Consider the following 23,096-nt stretch of genomic DNA (forward strand, 5'->3'; position numbering starts at 1 on the left):
TTATATATGAAACTTCCCTCACCCGTGTACGAGTTTTATAGTGCCCTTCTCTCACCCGTTACGACAAAAAATAACTTCTCTTTCAGCCCTAATATGACATTTCTCTCACTCATTATGTGTTTTATTGTGGCCTTCTCTCACCCGTTAGGACAAACAATAAGTTCTTTGTCAACTTTTTGGATTATAAACGAAACTTCCCTCACCCGTGTACGAGTTTTACAGTGCCCTTCTCTCACCCGTTACGACAGATAATGACTTCGCTCACAATCTTTATGATAATAAATGACACTTCTCTCACTCATTATGTGTTTTATAGTGCCCTTCCCTCACCCGTTACGACAAATAATGACTTCTCTGTCAACTTTTTAACTTCCCTCACCCGTGTACGAGTTTTACAGTGCCCTTCTCTCACCCGTTACGACAGATAATGACTTCGCTCTCAATCTTTGTGATAATATATGACACTTTTCTCACTCAAAATGTGTTTTATATTGCCCTACTCTCGCCCATTAGGAAAAATAACGACTTCTCTCTCAACCATTATAATAATATATAATGATTTTCTCGCTCATTGTGTGTTTTATAGTGCTCTACTCTCACCCATTAGGAAAATAATGACATCTCCCTTAAGCCTTAAGATAATATATAAGTGTTCTCTCAGTCAATTTGTGTTTAACAGAGCTCTTCTCTCACTTATTAGGAAAATGCAAAGTCAGGAAAATAATGACATCTCTCTCAACCCTTAGGATTAAATATATTAGTTCTGTCAGTCATTTTTTGTAATATGGTGCTCTTCTCTAATGCATTAGGAACATAATTACATGTCTCTCAACCCTTAAGATAATATAAATGTATAGTAGTTCTCTCAGTCATTATGTGTAATATGGTGTTTTTCTCTCACCAAATAAGACAAAATAATGACTTCTCACTCATCCCATAGGATAACATATGATATTTCTTTTATTTAGTATGAACATCACTAAACAATTGTAGGCAAATGCGGCAATTACTGTTTGGTTCGGTGGCGACTGTTATAGTCTGCACTGTATTGGGTGGTACCGTAACGTACGCTTATCAGGGTAAATTCACGGATACGGCTATGTTTGTATCTCGTGCAATTTTGTGATTTTTTTTTGTTTGTTCAGTCGTTTCGTACATTGAATGAAAGGGATTTGAGAGAAAGTTTTACTTTTTTTGACATGTTATTTTTCTACCATATGACATATCTAAACTCTTGGTCAACACATCTTAGCTTTAACATTGTGGAATGGTCAAATACGTCACATCTATCTTTTTAATAATTATTATTTGTTGCACTATAATCATCACATGTGTATTATGATAATTATCTAGCAAAAATCTGTAATGATAAACATGAAGTACACATGGTATTTTTCAGCAATTCAGAAATTTATTGTGTTAAAGATATTTTTATTATTATTATTTTCATCTTTGAGAATAAAAATTATTTCAGAAATTTCTTGAATTATACAAAAATTCTGACTTAATAATGTCTAATTTTAAAAACGATATGCAAAAAACTGAGAATGTGAAGCTTCATTCAATGGTCAAGTAAATAAGTAATTTTTTTAAAAGAAAAAAAGACGTATTCATACTGTAATTATAGTTATTTATTAACATCATTAGTCTTTGTCAATGTGCATCTCAAAAGATATTGTGGGTTAGTTATTTGTTGAGGTTTTTTACAAATTCTATTTCTTTTATGTGTTGTCATTTAAATGCGTTTGTTGAATGCATATAGTTACTAGTCCTTTTTTAATTGTGCTATCAAATCAGAATTAGCTTATGTTATCTTATAATTGTTTTGTTTATGTACATTGACATTTAATGTTCTGATATTTTATGTAATTGTATGCCTGAGAAGGCCCATGATTGGTAATAAAACATTATTCTATTCTAATCTATTCTACTGTGCTCACCTGGTGTTCAAAAGGTGATACAACTACTTATATGTGTTTACACAAATCATGTTTATTTTACCTTTGATAACAGACTATGTAGTGATAATTATCAATATATTTCAAAGATGACCATAATTTACATCTTTGAAAAGTAATCAAATCTAAAATGTTTTATTTTCTGATTGGATACATGTCTGCATTATTTCTGGCCTTACTGTATGGAAGTTTCTCTATTTTTTAAAGAATTATTTCTAAAAGAAATGTCATCTTTTTCTTTCATTAAACCTGAAGAAAAGAAAGAATCTAGAATAAAATGCATTGAAGATGATTTAGCTCATTTAGAAAAGAATATCTATAAGCATTGCCACGGATTTACATTACATAAATCCGTGGCATTGCCTAGGAACACGGACTGACAGTCAGTCTGTAATTAAAATACTAGTTACACATAGTTTGTCCACGGAACTAAATATATATAGATATATCTGTGGTTTGACCAAACAATATAATTTCCCGATAACTATTGTGACATTTTTTAAAGTCATTATAATCAGTATTGAAGTGAAATTGATTATAGTTGGTCTGGTTCCCTTCCCTCCGTCAGTGAAGACTATAAATGCTAGCATACAGAGCATCATAATAAATTTGGCGACAAAAGAAGGCAGAGCCGTACTGCAACAGAGGCGGAGCAAATGAAGTGATTGACACTCTCTCAACCGTTATCTCTCTCAACCGTTAACTTTTAGAACGATCGGGAGAGCGCAAGCGGAAAAGAATCATTTTGTAATAAGTTGAGTATTCGATTTGGAATTTGCTTATGCATTCATTTAAACCTGTTTATAATTGCTGAATCCTTCTAAGCAAAGATCTACATACATTTATTTATCATCTGAGAGACGAATTTTATTGATTTTATGTGAAAGTTTGTCATTTTTTCTTGTCGTCTGCAAAATAGCTAGAAGGACTGTATCATGGTTTGACCGGTTTTCGATACCATAAGGTTTTAACTAAGTATTTTGTAAATAAAACTAACTCGAAAAATAAATCAAGAAGATAACCTTTTATTTATGCCTATTTAAACTTCAATAAGACTGATTTATAATCAAAATAACATTTAATCAATCCAACATTTAAACTTTTATAGTCCCTATCAAACTACGTCGCCATTTGCAATATTTACATGTTTTCGATACTTTTTCTACCTTCATAACAAAGAGTACTAGTATACAGTCACTGTCCAAAAATATATTCCAATCTTAGAAAAAACAACACTGGCACTTCATAGGCCTATCCTGATAGCTTACATGTTAGCTTACTCTTCTGTAAAACTGTTTTCATGGCATGGGCAAATAAATTCATCATGGAGTCTGACTACTGACTGCTTACAGCAATACTTTAAGTGTGTCCAATGACCACATTCTGGATAGTCACACTGAGCCCATTTAGTAAACACAACTGATATACAATTTCTAAGTTCTATTGGCTGAAACCTAGAGCAAACACAACACTTTTCTTCTTCTGTATTTTCTTCTTCTGAAGAGTAGTTAGAGACAACATATGGAGACGTGATTTTTGATTTCCTTGAGGAACAAGGCTCAGTTCACGTTTCCTTTTATTGCTGGTTGAAGTAAGTGATACACACTTTTGCTTTTTCCCACTGACACTTTTTAATGATGATTTATTTTTCATTTCAGATTTATGAGCAATAATTTGTTGCCGGACAGTGGGTGAAGAAATGCATTTACCAGAAACTAAACCACTGATAGTTTTGTTCTGTTTTTTATGTTCAAATGTTTGTTTATCTGAAATAAATTTTTCAGCATTTTTGAAAAATTCAGTAGGCAATGGAACATCTTTTGCTGGAACAAGTTCAGTTGTTACAGATTCTGGAGCTGTGTAAGCCTTTGAAGGAGCAAGTTGTGAATCCAAAATGGCATCCGGGTTAAATGGGTATATCCCTGTTCGCTTAAAAGATGACCTCAAGTTAACCACTGATAAAGCAGAGTTGTATACATTACATGCCAGTGAGCATACATTGTACCTGTTAATCTTGGAGGCTGGATTTTCTCTAAGAAACTTGTGGCACTGAGCATTATAAATGTGCTGCATGGGCCCAAAGCAGCCTACATCAAGAGGTTGAAGCACATGGCTTGTGTGGGCAGGCAATACAAACAAATCAACATTATGATCCTTTGCCCAAGCCATGACTGGTTCAGTAACATGTGATTTATGTCCATCAAATATAAGTAATAATGGCTGGTCTTCAGTTGAACGTTGCACATATTTCAGAAAATGGGTATCTAAGTACTCTAAAAACACATCTGAATTAGACCACCCACTTTCTGTTACTGTTCCTTTTGTTCCAGGACTTGCTCCCTCTAAGAGTTCATTCCTCATGCGCTTGCCTTTGAAGACAAAAAAGGAGGTATCTGTGTGCCTATTGCATTGCCACAACCTAGTATTGTTGTAATACTAGTTCTTGCAGACGTGATTGCAGGTGTTGATTGCTCTGCACAAATAACATATGGAGGGTTATGTTCAGTTTGCACACCCTTTTCGTCAACATTATATATAAGCTCAGGTTTGTCCATCAAATTGTCTTTTAGTAATGCAGATTTTAAGTTATTGAAGTAGTCAGATACCTTTTCTTTCGAAGTAGCTTGTGCCCTATAATTCACAAGTGCCCTTGGTTTTACTTTTTTAAGTTCAGGCCAGGCCACCTGGCCATGAAAGACCTGTACCATCTGTCACTCAATGGATGTTCCTTATCTCGTTTACCAAGGAATGTAGCATAGTTAGAGGCTTGGTCAATCAACTCACTACGTGAATAGCCATAACCCAACTGAGCCATACCCTTTATATGTTCAACAAATATGGCCTCTTCATATTGACTTAAAAGTGACTGGGGTCCTGACGATGTTGTTTCAGGATCAATTCTACCAAGGACTCTATCATGCAAGGTTGTCTGGGGAATACCAAATTGCCGTGCAGCACTCTTAATTGGCATCTTCATTTCTTTTACTGCTTGATAAGCATTTTTCATGGCTGTAGGTGAGTACATCCTATACTTTGAGGCAGAAGAAGTAGGATTTACCTGAAAGAGAAGAAAAAAAACTGATTTAATATTGCAGATCTCAGTATTGTGGAGAGAAAAACAATAAATTGATAATCAATAATTTATTTCATATGAGATCAGGCACTTTTTTATTAAAAAAGATATACAGTAAAGGAATTTTTGAAAACACCCTGTAGCAAAAATTTGACGTCATGGTCACATGACAGTCACGTGACTTTGAAGAGCAGACGAACGGGGATTTCCCCCACCAGTAGGATTTATTTTGATGATTTTATAATAACATTAATGCTGAATAATCTAAAACTATGAAAAAGTAATAGCAAAAAACATAAATTTCATCATCAATATAAAAAAAGAAAGTTTACTTACTTGTTTTTGTCGCATTTTTAAAAAGTTTCACGGTGGCTCGAAAGAAGTCAAGTACGTTATGTTCTGTAAACAACAAATGACGTATTTCGTCTTCCGGTTCAAAGAGCATGCGCAGAAAAGTGAAAGTATCGAAAACCTGTACGTATCGAAAACATAGCAAACCACGATACTATACATGAATTTCATTTCAAACATGTTCTCATATTATAAATAAAAATTGAATTTGACCGATTTTGAATTTCTAGTTTCTGAAATTAGATTTATTTCAAAGCATTGAATTTGCTGAACTTTACATCTATTTCCCCACCCACTGCCAGTCCCTTCCTAACGTCAAGTGGAAGTGTGCGACAACATTAGAATGTAACAAGATTTGGGATAAAACTCTTATTATATTTAACGGTAACCTTTTTTGCTTACTGCTCACATAAATATAGAAATAAATAAAATCTAATTAAATATCATATAAAAAAAGAAACATTAGACATATGATGATATGGAAAATTGGAAGTGATGTTTAAACTTTATTTTTTTTTTTACATAGCAGTTGTGCTGCTGCAATTGATTGACAAATATCTTTACAATTCCCATTTCATAATATTTCTAAATTTCATATTTTTGCCAGAAATTCTTGATTCAAAATAGGCATGCTTCTGTTTATAAATTTAAACATATCCTAGCCCACCGGAAGTTCGTGACCATAAGCGCATAACAAGAAATAAATAAATAAATAACAGATATATAACCAAACTTGTACACTAACCTGTTAAAATAATGTATTTTCTTCCATCAAGTCCAATTATTAACAAGCAGCATTTTTCAAAACATATTCAATTTCATTTTAAAGTAGGTCATCATCCGCCATATTGAATTCAAATTTTCCCCCTAACTTCGTGACATGTAGAGTAGTCTCCCTTGATAGGCCACAGTACACTAATTCAGTGTTTTTCAGTGAGTTTGTTAAAAAATTACAACAGTTAATAAATTTAACTAAATAACAGTAACTGTCAAAACTTGTTAACTATATTTATTTTATTGTGTGTTTCAGTCAATTACTCTTCATGTCTAGAAGAGCAGTGAGGACAGAAGAATTTTTCTGTTTTATCAACACTTTTTTTATTGGTACAGAATCCCAGATGAGTCCAGTGCTTACATGGGACATGGTTTTTGATACCATCACACTGTGCCCACTGTACAAATGTTACAGATTTCTTTTTAGCCAGGCCAACAGGCTCAAAGTTACTACAAACACAGCAGACTTCACTGTCAATAATTGTTTCTGTATCAGAGTCTGAAGATATACTAGCATTTACTGTTATATGGGAAGGGCCAGGCTGAGGTTCATTATCCATCTGAGCATGCATGACACTTTTTTTAATTTTGAATGATTTACTTCCCTTTTTTGAAGTTGATTTTTTATGACCTTTCTGATTTATTTCATGTTGTTTCATAGAGTCAAGAACAGACTTAGCTGATAGATCCTTCCCTGAGACAATTCTACTCATGGTATTCCTAACCTTTTGCTTTGGTTTCTCACTCTTCACCTTCCTCAAAGTCATCTCCCTTTCCAATAAAAAATCCCCAGATGCATCCTTATCCACTACAATACCCCCTTCAACAGTAGCCTGACTATCTGCATCAGTACATTCAGCCATATCAATATCTTGAAATACTACTGCTGGAACAAGACTCTCCTGAGGTATAGCAAATTTGTCAAATGGACATATTCCAGTCTTCTTGAAAGCTGACTGAAGATTTTCACTGGAAAGTGATTTTGTATAAGCCCTACATGCCAGTTGACAGACATTGTACCTTGTGATATTGGTAGAATTCATGCGCATGAACTTATGACACTCATTGTTATATATCTTCTGGAATGGACCAAAAACAGCTACATCTAGGGGCTGTAAGATATGTGAGGTGTGGGCTTGAAGAACAAATATTATAATATTTTGACTCTTAGCCCATTCTACCAAGTCTACAGAGACATGAGACTTGTGGCCATCAAGGAGAAGTAAAACAGGCTCTGCAGTACCACCAGGTAAGTACTTGATAAAATGCTCCTCAAGGTAAGTCCTAAATATTGCACTGTTAGACCAACCTGAATCACTTACAGTCCCACTTGCACCTGGAGAAGAACCTTCTAGTAACTCTGGGAGCATACGCTTACCCGGAAAAACAAAATACGGTGGAATAGCAATACCACCAGCACTACCACAACCTAAAATAGTTATAGTTTTACTTTTCCCAGTAGTCACAGCAGGTGGACCAGTAGAACATGAAACAATGTGAGGGGGCTTATGATTAAGTGAAATTCCCTTCTCATCCACATTAAATATTCTATGTGGTTTGTCAAGTAAATCATTCTTTGTGAGAGTAATAAGTAAATTACTGAAGTAAGCATTGACTGTTGCTTCACTTGTCATTTTAGCTCTAACATGTTCAATACTTCTGGGATTTGAAACTTTCACTTCCGGCCAACGTTTACGAAATCCATCCATCCACCTTAATGTCAATGGATTGTCTCTGGTTCTTTTACCAACACTAACTGCATACTCAGTTGCAATGTCTACACACTCTTGCATGGTGTAACCATAACCATAATTAGCCATAGTTTTAATATGCTGTACAATTTTGGCCTCTTCAAACATATTCAAAACAGGTTCTCTTCCAGTAGTGATACATTCAGGGTCTATCTTTCCTAACACCCTGTCTCTTAAAGTTTGTTGAGGCACCCCAAATAATTTACTAGCCCTGAGAACAGGTGTTCCACTTTCAACAACAGACTTGTATGCATTTTGCAAGGCTGAGGGTGAATATGATCTGTACTTGGCCTTCAAATGCACAGGCTTTGCCTACAACAACAAGAAAAAAACACTTAATTTTTCTGCTTGTTGATAAGAGACATGGGGTACAATTGATCAATATTTTTTTAGTTAGCCTTAGAGTAAACATTTTTTCAAAACGAGGCTGTCAAATCTAAAATGTAAATACAGCAGACGGATAACTTTTTAAAACTTGAAATGTTATTTTTCATGGAAAAAAATACTTTTTAAGAGAGGACATTTTTGGGAATAACAGAAAATACATTTTTACTACTGGTATGTGTATAAAGGTTGGTTTTTACCTGTTTAAAGCGCATTTTGGCATATAAATATCACGATGACATTTGTGACGACATGACCTAGTTACATACAGTTGTTTACATCTCGCAGGTGCGCGCGTGATTTCACTGGATTGGTTTACAAAAAAGTCACGAACTTCCGGTAGTCACGAAGTTAGGGGGAATGACGATATTGTATGTTGCAAAATGGCATCCAGGCATTTTAATCAAAATATTTCACAAATATGCATTTTTGTTAAGCCATAATGAATAAAAAAAAAATTAAAAATCATGGAAGTAGAGTCAGAATTTCCCTGCAACATGTGTTGTTTTATTGGTCATTCTTTCAACACTTTTCGCAATCATACTGTACGGAACCATAAAAATGATCCAAATTTTTCAGTAACATGCTGCATAGGTGCCTGCTCATTTACAACTGGCAAATGGAATACATTTCGTTCCCATTTATCTAGAAAGCACCCAAGCATTGAATTATCTCCATCAACTGATATTGGCAGTAGCCTTTCACAAAACAATTACTTTCCTGATACAAATATTCAGAGTTCATTTAGCAGTTCAGAAGAACTGAAATATCAAAATGCTTTATATACTGATTACTCTTTCAATGCAAGTTAGCCATAATATGGCAGATTCTGCAATTGACAATGTAATTTCCTCAACCAAATTGTTACTTGAAAATAATACAAAGTATGTAAAGCAAAAAATTGCACAAAAACTGGCAAGCAAGAATATTTCTTCAGATTTTCTTGAAGACATTGTCATTGATGACATGTTACATGACCTGGATACAGCTGCAAAGCGGCATAAATTCTATTCATCACATGATCGCTTGGGTTATGTTAAACCTGAACAAATTATTCTAGGAACTTACTTCACCAAAAGAGCTGGTGTAATAACTGAGAAAGAAAAATGTGGGTATTATGTGCCCTTTCAGAAGTCTGTTTGTAACATGCTTAATCTATCTGAAGTGTGGCATTTTATTCAAAATCCACACTTTTCTGATGATGAATTCATGCATGACATCAGTGATGGTGAATATGTACGCAGTAATTCACTTTTTCAACAAAATCAGCGTTACAGATAGTTCTGAATACTGATGACCTTGAAATTGTTAATCCACTGGGTACCCACACCAAGAAACATAAATTAACACTCTTTTATTACCATCTAGCAAACATTCCACCTCAATACAGGTCAAAACTTTCATCAATACAGTTGTTAGCCATTGCAAAGACATCTGATGTCAGGGAAAAAAATGGATTAAATCTTCTCCTCAAAGATTTCATTTCTGTAGTAAATAGGATGTCTGCTGAGGGCATATACATGAAAGTTGAAGGTGTTTTTCAAAAGGTTTGTGGCGCATTAGTGCTTGTTCCAGCAGACACACTAGCTTCTAACTGGCTAGGTCAGTTTAAAGAAGGTGTTGGCTTTGCTTTTAAAAATTGCCGAATGTGTGAAATAGCTGCAGTAGATGTTAAAAACAGGCTTGTAGACCATAATTTACAATTACGAACAGATGAAAGTCATAAAGGTAGATGCACAGCACTCTTATCATTGTCCGCAGGTGCCCGAAAGTATTGGAGTAAAATGTGGGGGATAAATGGAAGTAGTTGTCTATTAGATTTGTCCAACTTTTCCATTACTACTTGCCTTGTTCAAGATCCCATGCACATTTTACTTGAGGGTATAGTTCCGGGTGACCTATCTTGTCTTCTTTACTACCTTGTCCACACAAAAAAGTTGATAACACTACAGTGGCTCAACAGCAAGCTTAAAGCATTTCCTTATTCTTACTTACATGCAAGTTGTAAGCCTGAGACTACATTTTCTAAATCAAGTTTAGATGAGAGCACCACTGTAAAACAGTCTTCTTCATCAATGCTTACTCTGTGTCAGATATTGCCGCTTATTCTTGGACCTAAAGTTCCAGAAAATGACCAACACTGGATGAACTTTCTTAGGCTTACTCAAGTCCTTCTATTGTGTACTAGTTCATATTGCCATAGAGAAACTCCAACAATTTTACGGGTTATTCTTGGCATTTACCTATCAACAAGCAAAGAATTGTATCCAAAATCTTCATTCATTCCCAAAAAACATTTTGCAACTCATTTCCCTAGGCAAATGTTGTTGTTTGGACCATTGCGACATCACTGGTGTATGCGTTTTGAGGGAAAGCATGGCTTCTTCAAAAACAAAAAACTTAAAAATTTCAAGAATATTCCCTATTCACTTAGTAAACATCATCAACTCTACATGTGTTTGCAACAGTCTGGTTCACTTAGTGAAAGATCAAACAATTTCTTGTATGATGGAGATGTAGTTGCAGATGGTGAAGAGTTTGATTTTGCATCCAAGTATCCTGAAATGAGAGAAGAATTGAATTATCTCTGTTCAATAAATGCAGAGGAACAATGTATATTGTACAGGACAAATTCTGTTACTATTCATGGATTACAGTATCAAGTTGGTTGTTGCATAGTTACTGATTACATTGATGATACTCCAGAGTTTGGTATTCTAAGAGATATTGTCATAGTCAAGAAAGAAAAATTTTTTGTTCTTGAACAAACACAGTCCCCAGCTTTTTTCAATCAGCACATTCTCCATTACACTTTGTATCAAACTGGAATTTTGAAGATTAGACCATTTAATGCTCTCAAATTTAAATGGCCTTTAAGTCTATACAGGTATGAGGGAATGCTTGTAGTAATGAACAGAAACAGTCATACTTGTGAAATATTTTAAACAAGCAATAAGTTGTTATTCATTCAAAACTATGGGGGCTCCCTGCTAATTAGTGTGTTTTTGCTTCAAGCCCCGCCATTTTTATTTTGTTTATTCTCAACTTTCCGTTTCGTGGGGTTGCGGGGCAAAAACACTTTAATAAGCGGGGGCGTTGCAAAGTTTTATTTATTTAATTTCACTCCTTAGAACCTTAGAATTATTCAATATGACAAGTGTTTTTGCAGAGGTTCTGACAACTTTAGTAATTAAATAATTCATTAAAGGCCCATTATGCCTCGGAAAAGCTGTATTATATTTTTTCCAAAAACTTGTTAAATAATGTTGGTGTACTTTTATAGTTATAGCTTATTATACATTTAACTGTACAATACTGAAATAAAGTTGCTTAAAAATTCATATTGGATGATTGGTTAGATTTATTAAATATATTATAATAATATCCAAAATGGTACTCATTGACAAATTACCTGGACAATATTTTTCACCTGTTGTTTTTTAGATTAAAAGTCAAAATAATACTTTGTTTACAGTTTGCTACTCTTTTACATTCTTCGCTACTTTCTTCAGGTGACAACAAGCATCTAATTTTTTTTTTCAAAACCATTATTATTATTTAAACATTATAAAATTCATGTTTGCCTTTTGGAAAGAAGTGAAAATAATTTGTTTCTGAGACATTATGTGTCAGTGATTTTTTTTTTTCTCTTTCCAAAATTCTTACTGACGGCAAGATACATCAATTGTTTCTTGTTTTTAAGTTAACCAATATGCTGTACAGTGTTCCCTGACTGGGTCATTATTTCATAGTATGAAATACTTTAGCAATGTTTAATTCTAATGTTACCTTGACCTTTGAAGGACCTTTAGCAATGTTTAATTCTAATGTTACCTTGACCTTTGAAGGACCTTCACTGTCAAATCAAGTATGGAATTTGAACTTAATCCTTAACAAAAAAAAATAAAAATTCTAGGAGGACTCTTTAACAATAACTATGATATTTTTCCATTGATGTATTTAACTTTACAAACAGAAAAAGTTGAGTGTGTCAGAATGACTTTGTATGAATGGAATATAATGGATTTATATTTTGTCCCGACTACTTGTAATACTAAACAAGTTGTATGTAATTTGACAGGATTGTTTGGTACCCCAAGCCCTCATGAATACTTAACAGGTTTTCTGTTTGAATATTTTTAGGCTGAGTTACTGAGACCCTTAAAAAAAAAAAACTTCTCTAAAAGTACCATGTTCAGCATCATTACTTGGATAAATTCTTACTTCCTACACATTACATAAAACACTTAAACATTCATACAGTCAAATTATATAAATTGCCAAAAACACTGATTAATCACCCCTCAATACTATAAAGGATCATACACTGGCTGCCGGTACGTACCAAAATTTCTGGCTTGAGGGTAACTGTTTATGGCGGTAACGAGGCTCTGCCCAGTAACCGCTTAACAGTTACCCCAAGAGCTAGATATTCCGGTCTGTACCGACAGCCGGTGTTTGATAGTTTTTTCTTGCATGTTACAAATTAATGGTATTTTGAAAAGAAATTATAATAACTATAGTACTTTCATTTTTAACTTTTTTCTTTTAGTAACGTATGAATTTAGAACTTCATAACGGCAAAATGATGTCATATTAAGAATGCAATTCATTCATAAAAGGTGGGTTTGAATGACGTCATTTAAAACAGTCGACTTGTCTTACATTGGTGTTGTAAGACAGGTTTTTCTAGCACTGGTGTAGACAGTAGATAACCCAGTGTTTCATATGCAAGAAAACTGCTAAATTGCATAAGATAATTGATAGTTCTTGCTACAATTACATACAGTGTACATTGATTTAACATCATAATACATAAATATAATATCCAGATAGTATTTTTTGCATGTAAAGATATATAAATCAATTTTCAACTATTTCTTTGAAATGAAAATTCCCTTTGACTGTGAAAGAGCCTCAAGATGTTATTGAATAGACTTTTGTTTTATGAGTGCATAGTATCTTATTATAAACTATTTTTCAGAAAATCATTACAGTTATACACAGAGGCTGATCATTCTATAGCCTGTATAGAGCCACTTGAGATGCCGGTATTCAAAGTAACGAACAAAGACCGCTCTCTAAAGAAGAGCTTAATTGCAGAAAACTTAACCAACTTAAAATGTTATGGTAAGTACGAATGTTTATCAAAGGTTATCCTTGACTAGTATTTAAAGCCCCTCAACATAATTATCTGCCTGGATTTAATTAGGGATCAGTTGTTTATAATATTTTATTATTATGCACATTTTACACACAATGTCCTGGGGGACATTGATTTTCCTTTTATGTGTATAGCAAAAACTTAAAAATCTTCTTTGAAAAAACCCAAATAGCTAGAGTTTAGATATTATTAATTAAGCATGAAACATCTTCTAGTAAGTGTCTACAAAGTTTGATCAAATAAAAGCCCTTGGGTCAAAATTGGTCCCGCCCAGGGGTGTCATTGCTTTTAACTATAATTATTATGTGTATAGTCAAAACTTAAAAAATGTTTTAAAAAAAAACTCAACGAGCTAGACGTTAGATGTTTAGCATAAAACATCTTCTAATGGGTGTCTACCAAGTTTGTTCAAATAAAAGCCCTGGGGTTTAAACTGGCCCCACCCTGGGGGCCTATATATGGTCAAGGTAGCTAGTATATAAAAGAAATAACAGATCCATTTTGAAATTATAGCTTCAAAAAAACTAGAGATCACAACTGATCCACACACATGCACAGTTGTTTTGGAATCAGATGGGACAGAAATAGAGGATGATGAGGTTCTAAATGAGTTCAAGAAAGACATGTTAATGCTATAAGAACCTGGTGAATTATGGAGTGTCAGCCTTGAATTGCCAATGCCAACAATAGAACAACCAAATTCTGACCTGCTACTGGAAAAGACAGAAAACAAAGAAAATCTTGGTATAAACAGCCTTACAGTTCCAAAAAGTAAGTTAATTGATCATCTGGATTATTTACTTCGTGTAAAGTAACATTCATTTTCTTTGAATAAGTGATTAACATTAATGGTCATAGGTAATGAATAATTATAGTTTACGAACAACTGGTCTACTTTTATTATCGATAACTGCATTGTAAGCATTGCGATGTGCAATGTAGTCATCTTGTCTCATTTGTTTTTGCGTTTCAGAAGCTGCTGATTTACAATTACCACAGTTTTCTTCATTAGTTACAACACATTTGATTGAGGGAAATGTTGAGCTAATATGGAACAAATTAGTCACTGAAACAGCAAACTTTTATTTTGACAAACTAATTGACAGCCACCAATACCAAGTAATTGGCGAAAGAATTTATAGTAAGTTCCCATGTATAAAGATGGAAACCGGTGCTCAACCCTGGGTAAGTACATTTATACATCCCCAAGTGATTTGCATAGATTTATATAAAACTATAAAGCTTGTCTTAAGCATCATTTTGCCCGAAGCAACAATGCCCTAGGCTTATATATATATATATATATATATATATATATACTGAGACAGAGAAGCCTGGGGATATTAGTGTCCTTTGTTTGTTTCTTTTGGGTTTTACGTCACATCGACATAGTATAGGTCATATCGCGACATTCCAGCTTTACTGGTGGAGGAAGACCTCAGGTGCCGTCTGTGCATTATTTCAGGCATAAACGGGTAACTGAGTAGAACCACCGACGTTCCGTAAGCTAGCTGGATAGCTTCCTCTCATAAAGGAATCCAAAGTCCCTGTCGGGATTCGAACCCACAACGGTTAGGGGCAAGTGGTTTGAAGTCAACAACCTTAACCACTCGGCCACAGACTGTCCTTTGGACACACATTTCTAGTTAAAAAGTGAGAAATCAATATTCATATTTGTTTACTCAGATTATGATACACAAATCTGAGGGCAGTCAGACAGGAACTATTCCTGATTCAGTGTCTAAAATCTTAGTAACATGGTAAAGTTTACTCAATGGGCTGGCATGATCTAGTTATTACATAATCACTATCAAGCATTGCATGAGACTCAGTGTTTTTTTCCCTCTAATTTGGGAATGGTGCCAGTACCGGTCAGATTGGGGAAAAAAATCCATCGGTTTGACTCAAATTGGGAATTTTACATAACATACAAAATATTCTTTGGGAATTTCTTTTATCCAGGCATGAAAATTATGCATAGTAAACACTTTAAAACCATGTATTATTGACTTAATGATTATTTTTGCTTCTTGAGGTTGAAAAAAAAAAATTGATTATCAAAATAATTGTACATAAATAATGTTTAGGTATGAAACACTAAAAGTACAAAATTTTTAAACTGGGTACAAATATCACTCATGCAGTTAAACTTGGTTTTAATCACATATAATTTTTTTCTTTTTTTTTTTCAGTGTTACTTTGGGAATTTATAATTTTTTTTTTTTTTTTTTTTTTTTTCAGTGTTACTTTGGGAATTTATCAGTCATGAATTGGGAAATTTGCTGTCTATTATCTTTTGGTAATGGTGCTGTTTTCCGGTAGCAGTTATATAAGGAAAAAAACACTGAGACTACTGACAGATCTATCTTTTTTTTAAATTGTATTTTTTGTTGTTTTGTTTTTAGTCTTTCTTCACCAAATGTGTATCACAAAAAATTAGACATATGGCCAGAAATTCACTGTCCAGGAATTTTTGTTACATCCAGAACTTTTTGGTTTAAAATGACCAAAATACTCCCATTTAATATTTAAACTCATTTCTTATCTAGAATTCAATATTTCTGGATAACTTTTCATGTGGGCTGAATGCATGAACAATAGTATAATGAAAATGTTAATCATTTTTAGCTCGACTTTTTTTTTTTGAAAAAAAAAGTAGAGGTATTGTTATAGTCAGGTCGGCGTTGCCGTTGCCGTTCCCGTTGCCGTTGCCGTCCGAAAACTTGTACCTGGATCATAACTTTTTTATTTCTTGGTGTATTGTCTTCATACTTGGCCACAACAACCCTTGGGACAAGACCTTTCAGTAGACCACACTAACCTTGACCTTCATCCATAAATGACATTGACCTTCAAGGTTAAAAGTCCAATTTTTGCTTGTTCATGCTGTTATTGGCTGTTACTTTGTTATTTTTGAATGGATTGTCTTCAAACTTGAACATAATAATCTTCAAGGATATCCCTTAAAAATAACCAGTCAGACCTTGACATTCACTCATCAATGACCTTGACTTTGAAGGTCAAATTATTGAAATTTTCATTTTTTTGGCTATTATTGGCTGTAACTTTGTTATTTTTGAATGGATTGTCTTCAAACTTGAACATAATAATCTTCAAAGATAACTGTTAAAAATATTCCGAAAGACCTTGACCTTCACTCATTAATGACATTGCCTTTGAAGGTCAAATTATTGAAATTTTCATTGTTTTGGTAGTAACTGACTTTAACTTTGCTATTTTTGAAGGGATAAACTTCATATTATAACAGAACATTCTTAAGGACCAGACCTTGTTGTTTATCAAACCCAATTTTGCTTGGGCTCTTTAATGACCTTGACCTTGAAGGTTATATTACTGAATTTTCTCAGATTGTGCATTTATTGGTGTATATATAAATATATATATATAAGTATATGCATATATATATATATATATATATATATATATATATATATATATATATATATATATATATATATATATATATATATATATATACATATATATATATATAATATATATATATCAAATAAATATATATATATATATATATATATACATGTATATGTATACATGTATATATATCAAATATATATATATCAAATATATATATACAATATATATACATGTATATATATATAAATAAATAAATATATATATATATATATATATATATAATAATTTTTTTTTTTGAATATATACATGCATATATATATATATATATATATATATATATAATATATATATATATATATATATATATATATATATATATATATGCATGTATATATATACACACACATACACATATATATACTATATATATATATATATATATATAAATTCCGTCATTTTTTCTATTTTTAGAAATTGCGTCATTTTTTTCTATTTTTAGAAATTGCGGCATGCTTTTCTATTTTTAAAAATTGCGTCAATTTTTTCTATTTTTAGAAATTGCGTCATTTTTTTTGCTATTTTTAGAAATTGCGTCATTTTTTTTTTTATTTTTAGAAATTGCGCGTCATTGTTGCTATTTTTAGAAATTGCGTCATTTTTTTCTATGTTTAGAAATTGCGTCATTTTTTTTCTATTTTTTAGAAATTGCGCCATTTTTTCCTATGTTTAGAAATTGCGTCATTTTTTTCTATTTTTAGAAATTGCGCCATTTTTTCTATTTTTAGAAATAGCGTCATTTTTTCTATATTTAGAAATTGCGTCATTTTTTTCTAATTTAGAAATTACGTCATTTTTTTTTTCTATTTTTAGAAATTGCGTCATTGTTTCTATTTTTAGAAATTGCGTCATTTTTTTCTATTTTTAGAAATTGCGTCATTGTTTCTATTTTTTAGAAATTGGGTCATTTTTTCCTATTTTTAGAAATTGCATTATTGTTTCTATTTTTAGAAATTGCGTCATTGTTGCTATTTTTAGAAAATAAGTCATTTTTTTCTATTTTTAGAAATTGCGTCATTTTTTTTCTTTTTTTAGAAATTGCGTCATTTTTTTTTTTTTTTTTTTTTTTTTAGAAATTGCGTTATTTTTTTCTATTTTTAGAAATTGCGTCATTGCTGCTATTTTTAGAAATTGCGTCATTGTTGCTATTTTTTAGAAATTGCGTCATTGTTGCTATTTTTTAGAAATTGCATCAATTTTGCTATTTTTAGAAATTGCATCATTGTTGCTATTTTTAGAAATTGCGTCATTTTTTTATTTTTAGAAATTATGTCATTTCTTTATATTTTTAGAAATTGCGACATTTTTTCTATTTTTAGAAATTGCGTCATGTTGCTATTTTAAGAAATTGCTTACTGTTGCTATTTTTAGAAATATGCTTAATGTTTCTATTCATATATATATACAAAATATATATACAAAACTAATGTGACAAGATAGACCAACTAAATTTATAAAAAGGAAACGTCAATATATGTTCAAACCTTTCTTTATTTTATGCTTTTCAGTGGATTACTGATTTATCCGTGAAAATTATATTTGATAATTTCACAGTGAAAATTATCAAAATATAATTTCACTTTTTTCAATGACGAAACTACTTTTTTAAGATTTTCCCCATGTTGTACCTCAATTTTATTTTTACTGACAATTCTGACAATGTCAGGCTGTTAAAAGAAATAGCAAAGCTGAAATAGATAAATAACTTAAATGTCAAAAGTAACACAGAGAGAAAACTTACTTCTATTCCTTCAAATTCCAATCACCAAATTTCGACTCTAAATTTTTTTTTTTTCGTTTTTACAGTCTGAAAAAATACATTCCTTCCCCATGCAAAACTGCTCTTGATGACATTTGGGCATATTAAAGTATCCTACAAGCAATAACTGCCGTATGCTTTATGAAAAAATTGAAAAGCATTGACAGCCATCACTCGTAAAATAAGTAAAATAACCCAGCGTTCCTTCAGCAAGCTTCCAAGTTTTCCGTTTTCCTAGCTCCTTTTCTGAAAGTTTTCACTTCTGTCAACACTTATTTTTTGTCTGTTACAATCCTCAAATAAGTTTTCTTTCTTTTAAAAAGGTGTATGACTAACAAATCCAAATTATATCCTTCTGAATCTTACACAATTATTTTCCTCCCATGAAATACACAACTTTAAAAAATGGCTGCCGTTTACATTTTAGAAAAGCCAGGTCTAATATAAATTCGCAGTAAGTAACAGAAATTTGGATGGATGGTTGGAATTTTCTCCTGCAAGAATTTTTTGTCTTTATTTATTAAAACAAGCGATCATTCATATTTTTTTTAATAAAATGAATACATATCACCGTCATTTAACCTTGATTGGCGGACTTCTTTTTCAGCTCAAGACTTCTTGTTTTAAATGAGAAATTCCGTCTAAATGGGGCTCTCAATGGGGGAAACAGATTTTAATATTAACGTTAAAATTATGGAAATTTCGTTTTAACTTGTTTTTAAGCATAAAATAAAAAGAAAATTTGTCTGTTTGTTGTGTAAGATGTAATTGTATTTCATCTCGTGAACTTTAAAAACAGTATTCTCACTCGTGGCTACGCCACTCGTGAGAATACTGTTTTTAAAGCTCACTCGATGAAATAAAATTTCATCTGACACACAAACAAACAAATATCCTCTATATGTTTGCGTTTAGAAAAAGTAAAAAGTCGAGCGTTGCCCCCGCCCGGCGGTGGCTCTTGTTATACAATATTGTTGGACAAAATGACCACAGAGAAATGACTGTTGGTAATTTCATGCAATCAGTGAATTTGTGTTATTGTTATTTTGATGCACATGCTGGATTTTTTCTAATTGTAATTGATCAATAATTACAATAAACTTAAAACATACTGAAATTTTAAATGAATAGATAAAAAAATACAATATAAGTTAATGCTTGGTAAAGCGTAACATTTCGTGTCAAAGTAAGTTACGACCGTAACCACTGGTTTTTCTGGTGTTTTTTCTTACAATAATACATTTTTGTCTATTAACTTACTACCATATATTATAAGAATGTTCTAGGAGGGATTTGAAGGTCCTTTGTGCCTCCCTAGCAGTTGTTAGTGCATCTGAGCAGTCCTTAGCTGTCCGACAACTCTTCAAAAACATGAATTTTATCACTATAATGATATTTTTCCTTAAAATTATACATTTTTTGTCACTAAACATACTACCATGAATTATAAGAATGCCCCAACAGTTATTTTAAGGTCCTTTGTGCCTCCCCTAGGAAATATTTATAGGTCTTTGTGCCTGCCTAGCCGTCCTTTTTGCCACCTGAGCAGTCCTTAGCGGTCCTGCAACTCATCGAAAGCATAAATTCTATCACCAGAATTATATTTTTTTTTTTTACAATAATACATTTTTTTCTATTAACTTACTACCATATATTATAAGAATGTTCTAGGAGGGATTTGAAGGTACTTTGTGCCTCCCTAGCAGTTGTTAGTGCACCTGAGCAGTCCTTAGCGGTCCGACAACTCTTCAAAAACATAAATTTTATCACTAAAATGATATTTTTTCTTAAAATAATACATTTTTTGTCACTAAACATACTACCTTGTATTATAAGAATGCCCTTACAGGTATCTTAAGGTCCTTTGTGCCTCCTTAGCAGTCTTTTGTGTATCTGAGCAGTCCTTAGCGGTCCGACAACTCATAAAATTTTCACCAAAATCATATTTTTTCTTAAAATTATAAATTTTTTTTCACTTAAAATAATACCATGTAATATAAGAATGGCCTAGGAGGTATTTTAAGGTCCTTTGTGCCTCTTTAGTAGTCCTTTGTGGCTCCTTAGCAGTCCTTAGCGGTCCTTAGCAGTCCTTAGCAGTATTTAGTAGGACCCTGGTAAAGCTGGAGATGTCAAATCTCTCAAAGTTGAGTAAGTTTTAGACCCTACCAGGGCCAGGAGAGCTGGTACCCTTTTGTCATCAGCAACATCATTAATTATGAAATATTGATCTAGTCTTTCCATATAACAAGTCCAGGATTCGCCACTAAAGTCGAATGGATCAATTTTGCCAATTAAAGATGACATGATTTCTGATAATCAATTTCGGATACAACAAAGTTAAGTAATTTTCGTTGCATATAATGTTCTTAAACCACAAACCATTTAGCAGATAATTTGCTATAACGTTTTTCCTCGTCGCCACTGTAGAATTCAGGGGTCAATAAGGTTCTAAGGGGATTGAACATTCGTTTTTACTCTGAATTGAGAAACACGTATTGTTGTTGTTGTACTAGTTTTTATTATATAGGCACAAGACCACTATATTTTTAGGTAACAACATTAGGTTACAAAACACTAAATCAATTACAACAGTGAATACCTAACACTTTCAACTAAAAATATTTCCACTAAAAAGAGTAATTTTAAAACAAAAATACTTTTACCATATAAATGTATACGTTCTGAATGCGAATGAAATATAGAAAAGAAATATTTCATATACAAATGCGGAATTTTATCACATTAATTAATATCTATTTTTACAGCATACATGTAAAGGTATAGAATCATAAATTTTTTTTTTAATTTTGGAACGTTCCACGCGCCATATTATGTGACATATGTGACAAAAAGAACACATCTAAAATGTTTAATCGTTTCTACTGTAATTGCAGGCAGCCAAGCGAGGCATTGGGCCACTGCGAGAAGCAGCCCAAGTAGAATCGCTTCTTCTTGGAGATGACTTCTTGTGCGACCATACAGCAAAAGACGCAGTCTCCATATTAGAATCGGACATAGACCCGATCGCTAAGATGATCTTACAAAATTTCACTGGCGAACACGGAAATCCCCTAAAAACAAGTGGCAACGGTGATTGTTTGTTCAATGCGGCTTCTTTATATCTTGTTGGAAACGAAACAAAGTCAGTTGAACTCAGGTATAAAACAGCTCTCATGTTAATAAATGAGGAGAATGTTATTCGCAATCACAAGGACAAAGCCAGTCTGAAGGATCTGTCACCAAGTTACGACAGTGCTGTGCGTGATTGTGCCCAGATAGGAAAATATTCTTCCCAGTGGACAATAATTGCACTAGCAAAAGTGTTAAATATGCCAATTAAAGTGATTTACCCGTCTGTGGGTGGACATAAAGGGCTTGCCCACAGAACGTTGAATGCGGTCTATAACGTAGGATCGTCAGAAAGTGCATTGCTAACAATAATGTGGACTTCGATGAAGGGCCCCCAAACCCCTTTAAATTTAAATAATTGGGCCAAAAGGGGTTTGGTTTCCCCAAATCCCCTTTGTTCCTGTCTTTTCAGCAATGGAATTTTAATTTTGTCATAAAACAAAAAGATGAAAATTAGTGCCCCCGGGGAAAGAGTTGTCCACCTCAAGTGTTGAGCACCTTTCTTCTAGCACCGACGTGCACTACAGCCCCTCACTACCTTCACTGAACGAACCTGAGTGCAAACACGGAACAAGTGATAACATCGCTGCTGCGAAAGGGTTAAACACAACAAGCATTCCACACCTGGCTTCTAGCCCCGACATGTGCTGCACCACATCGCACCAAAGTAGCCCGGACTGCGTCGACCCACCTAGTAAACCGCCCCAGACATCAACGCCTAATGAATGGCACAAGTTAATGCGGAAGAGGCGTTCAAATGTCAGTGAACTTAACTATGAACCAATCAAATTGTGCAACAGATTTACAAGTCTCTCGGATTTATGTGTCAGTGATATTTCAGATTCACCTTCAACTGCGCCTTCCCCAAAGCGTCACAAAACAACAAAACGAGTCCGCGTGCGACCTGTGGACACGTCAGAGAATAGTTCTAATGGAATAGTTGGTTTAATTGAAAGTGATGTTGATACTCATTGTAGTGTTAATGAGGCAGGTCATGACTGTGCCAAGAGAGGGACCGTTCAGAGGACCTTTAATCAACGGAAAATTTTTGACCTCAAATATACTCATGGACATGTTTAGAAATCACGAAGGTACGTTGGATGCTGTTCCGGCGGGCATCAAAGAAGACATTTACTTCATTATTGACAAAACCTCCATGGACGAACGTGAACGTGCAGGTTTAAAACGTGAGTTCTGGGACGATTGTGGTGCATGGGCAAAAAGCGCAGCTCCAGCACAATACTGCTTGCCTACTGATGGAAAGCTTTTGTTTCTTACAAAAAGACATGGACAGTTTTGT

General features: G+C 33.2%; 2 protein-coding genes across 2 annotated transcripts; one reads left to right on the top strand and one right to left on the bottom strand.

The window, feature by feature from the left end:
• Positions 1-6,416: 6,416 nt before the first annotated feature.
• On the bottom strand, positions 6,417-9,714 carry LOC132758487 (uncharacterized). Its single transcript, XM_060750168.1, has 3 exons — positions 9,680-9,714; positions 8,836-8,989; positions 6,417-8,219 (listed from the first exon to the last, which is right to left on the bottom strand). The coding sequence occupies exons 1-3, from the start codon at positions 9,712-9,714 to the stop codon at positions 6,417-6,419; spliced, it is 1,992 nt and encodes a 663-aa protein (XP_060606151.1).
• Positions 9,715-9,790: 76 nt separating this feature from the next.
• LOC132758496 (uncharacterized) lies at positions 9,791-11,236 on the top strand. The gene has a single exon (XM_060750179.1). The coding sequence runs from the start codon at positions 9,791-9,793 to the stop codon at positions 11,234-11,236; it is 1,446 nt and encodes a 481-aa protein (XP_060606162.1).
• The last annotated feature ends 11,860 nt before the right edge of the window (positions 11,237-23,096 follow it).

Source organism: Ruditapes philippinarum, unplaced genomic scaffold, assembly GCF_026571515.1.
Source record: "Ruditapes philippinarum isolate M1 unplaced genomic scaffold, ASM2657151v2 ctg3351_1_1_1_1, whole genome shotgun sequence".
NCBI lineage: Eukaryota > Metazoa > Mollusca > Bivalvia > Venerida > Veneridae > Ruditapes > Ruditapes philippinarum.

Excerpts from the sequence above, each read along its gene's own strand:
- LOC132758487 (XM_060750168.1), bottom strand. The coding sequence starts at position 9,714 with ATGGCTAACAACTGTATTGATGAAAGTTTTGACCT. Across the intron at positions 8,990-9,679 it reads ATTGATGAAAGTTTTGACCT|GCTACTGCCAATATCAGTTG; the intron begins GTATTGAGGTGG and ends GTTTTGTGAAAG. Across the intron at positions 8,220-8,835 it reads CATTTTTATGGTTCCGTACA|GCAAAGCCTGTGCATTTGAA; the intron begins GTATGATTGCGA and ends TTGTTGTTGTAG.
- LOC132758496 (XM_060750179.1), top strand. The coding sequence starts at position 9,791 with ATGTCTGCTGAGGGCATATACATGAAAGTTGAAGGTGTTTTTCAAAAG.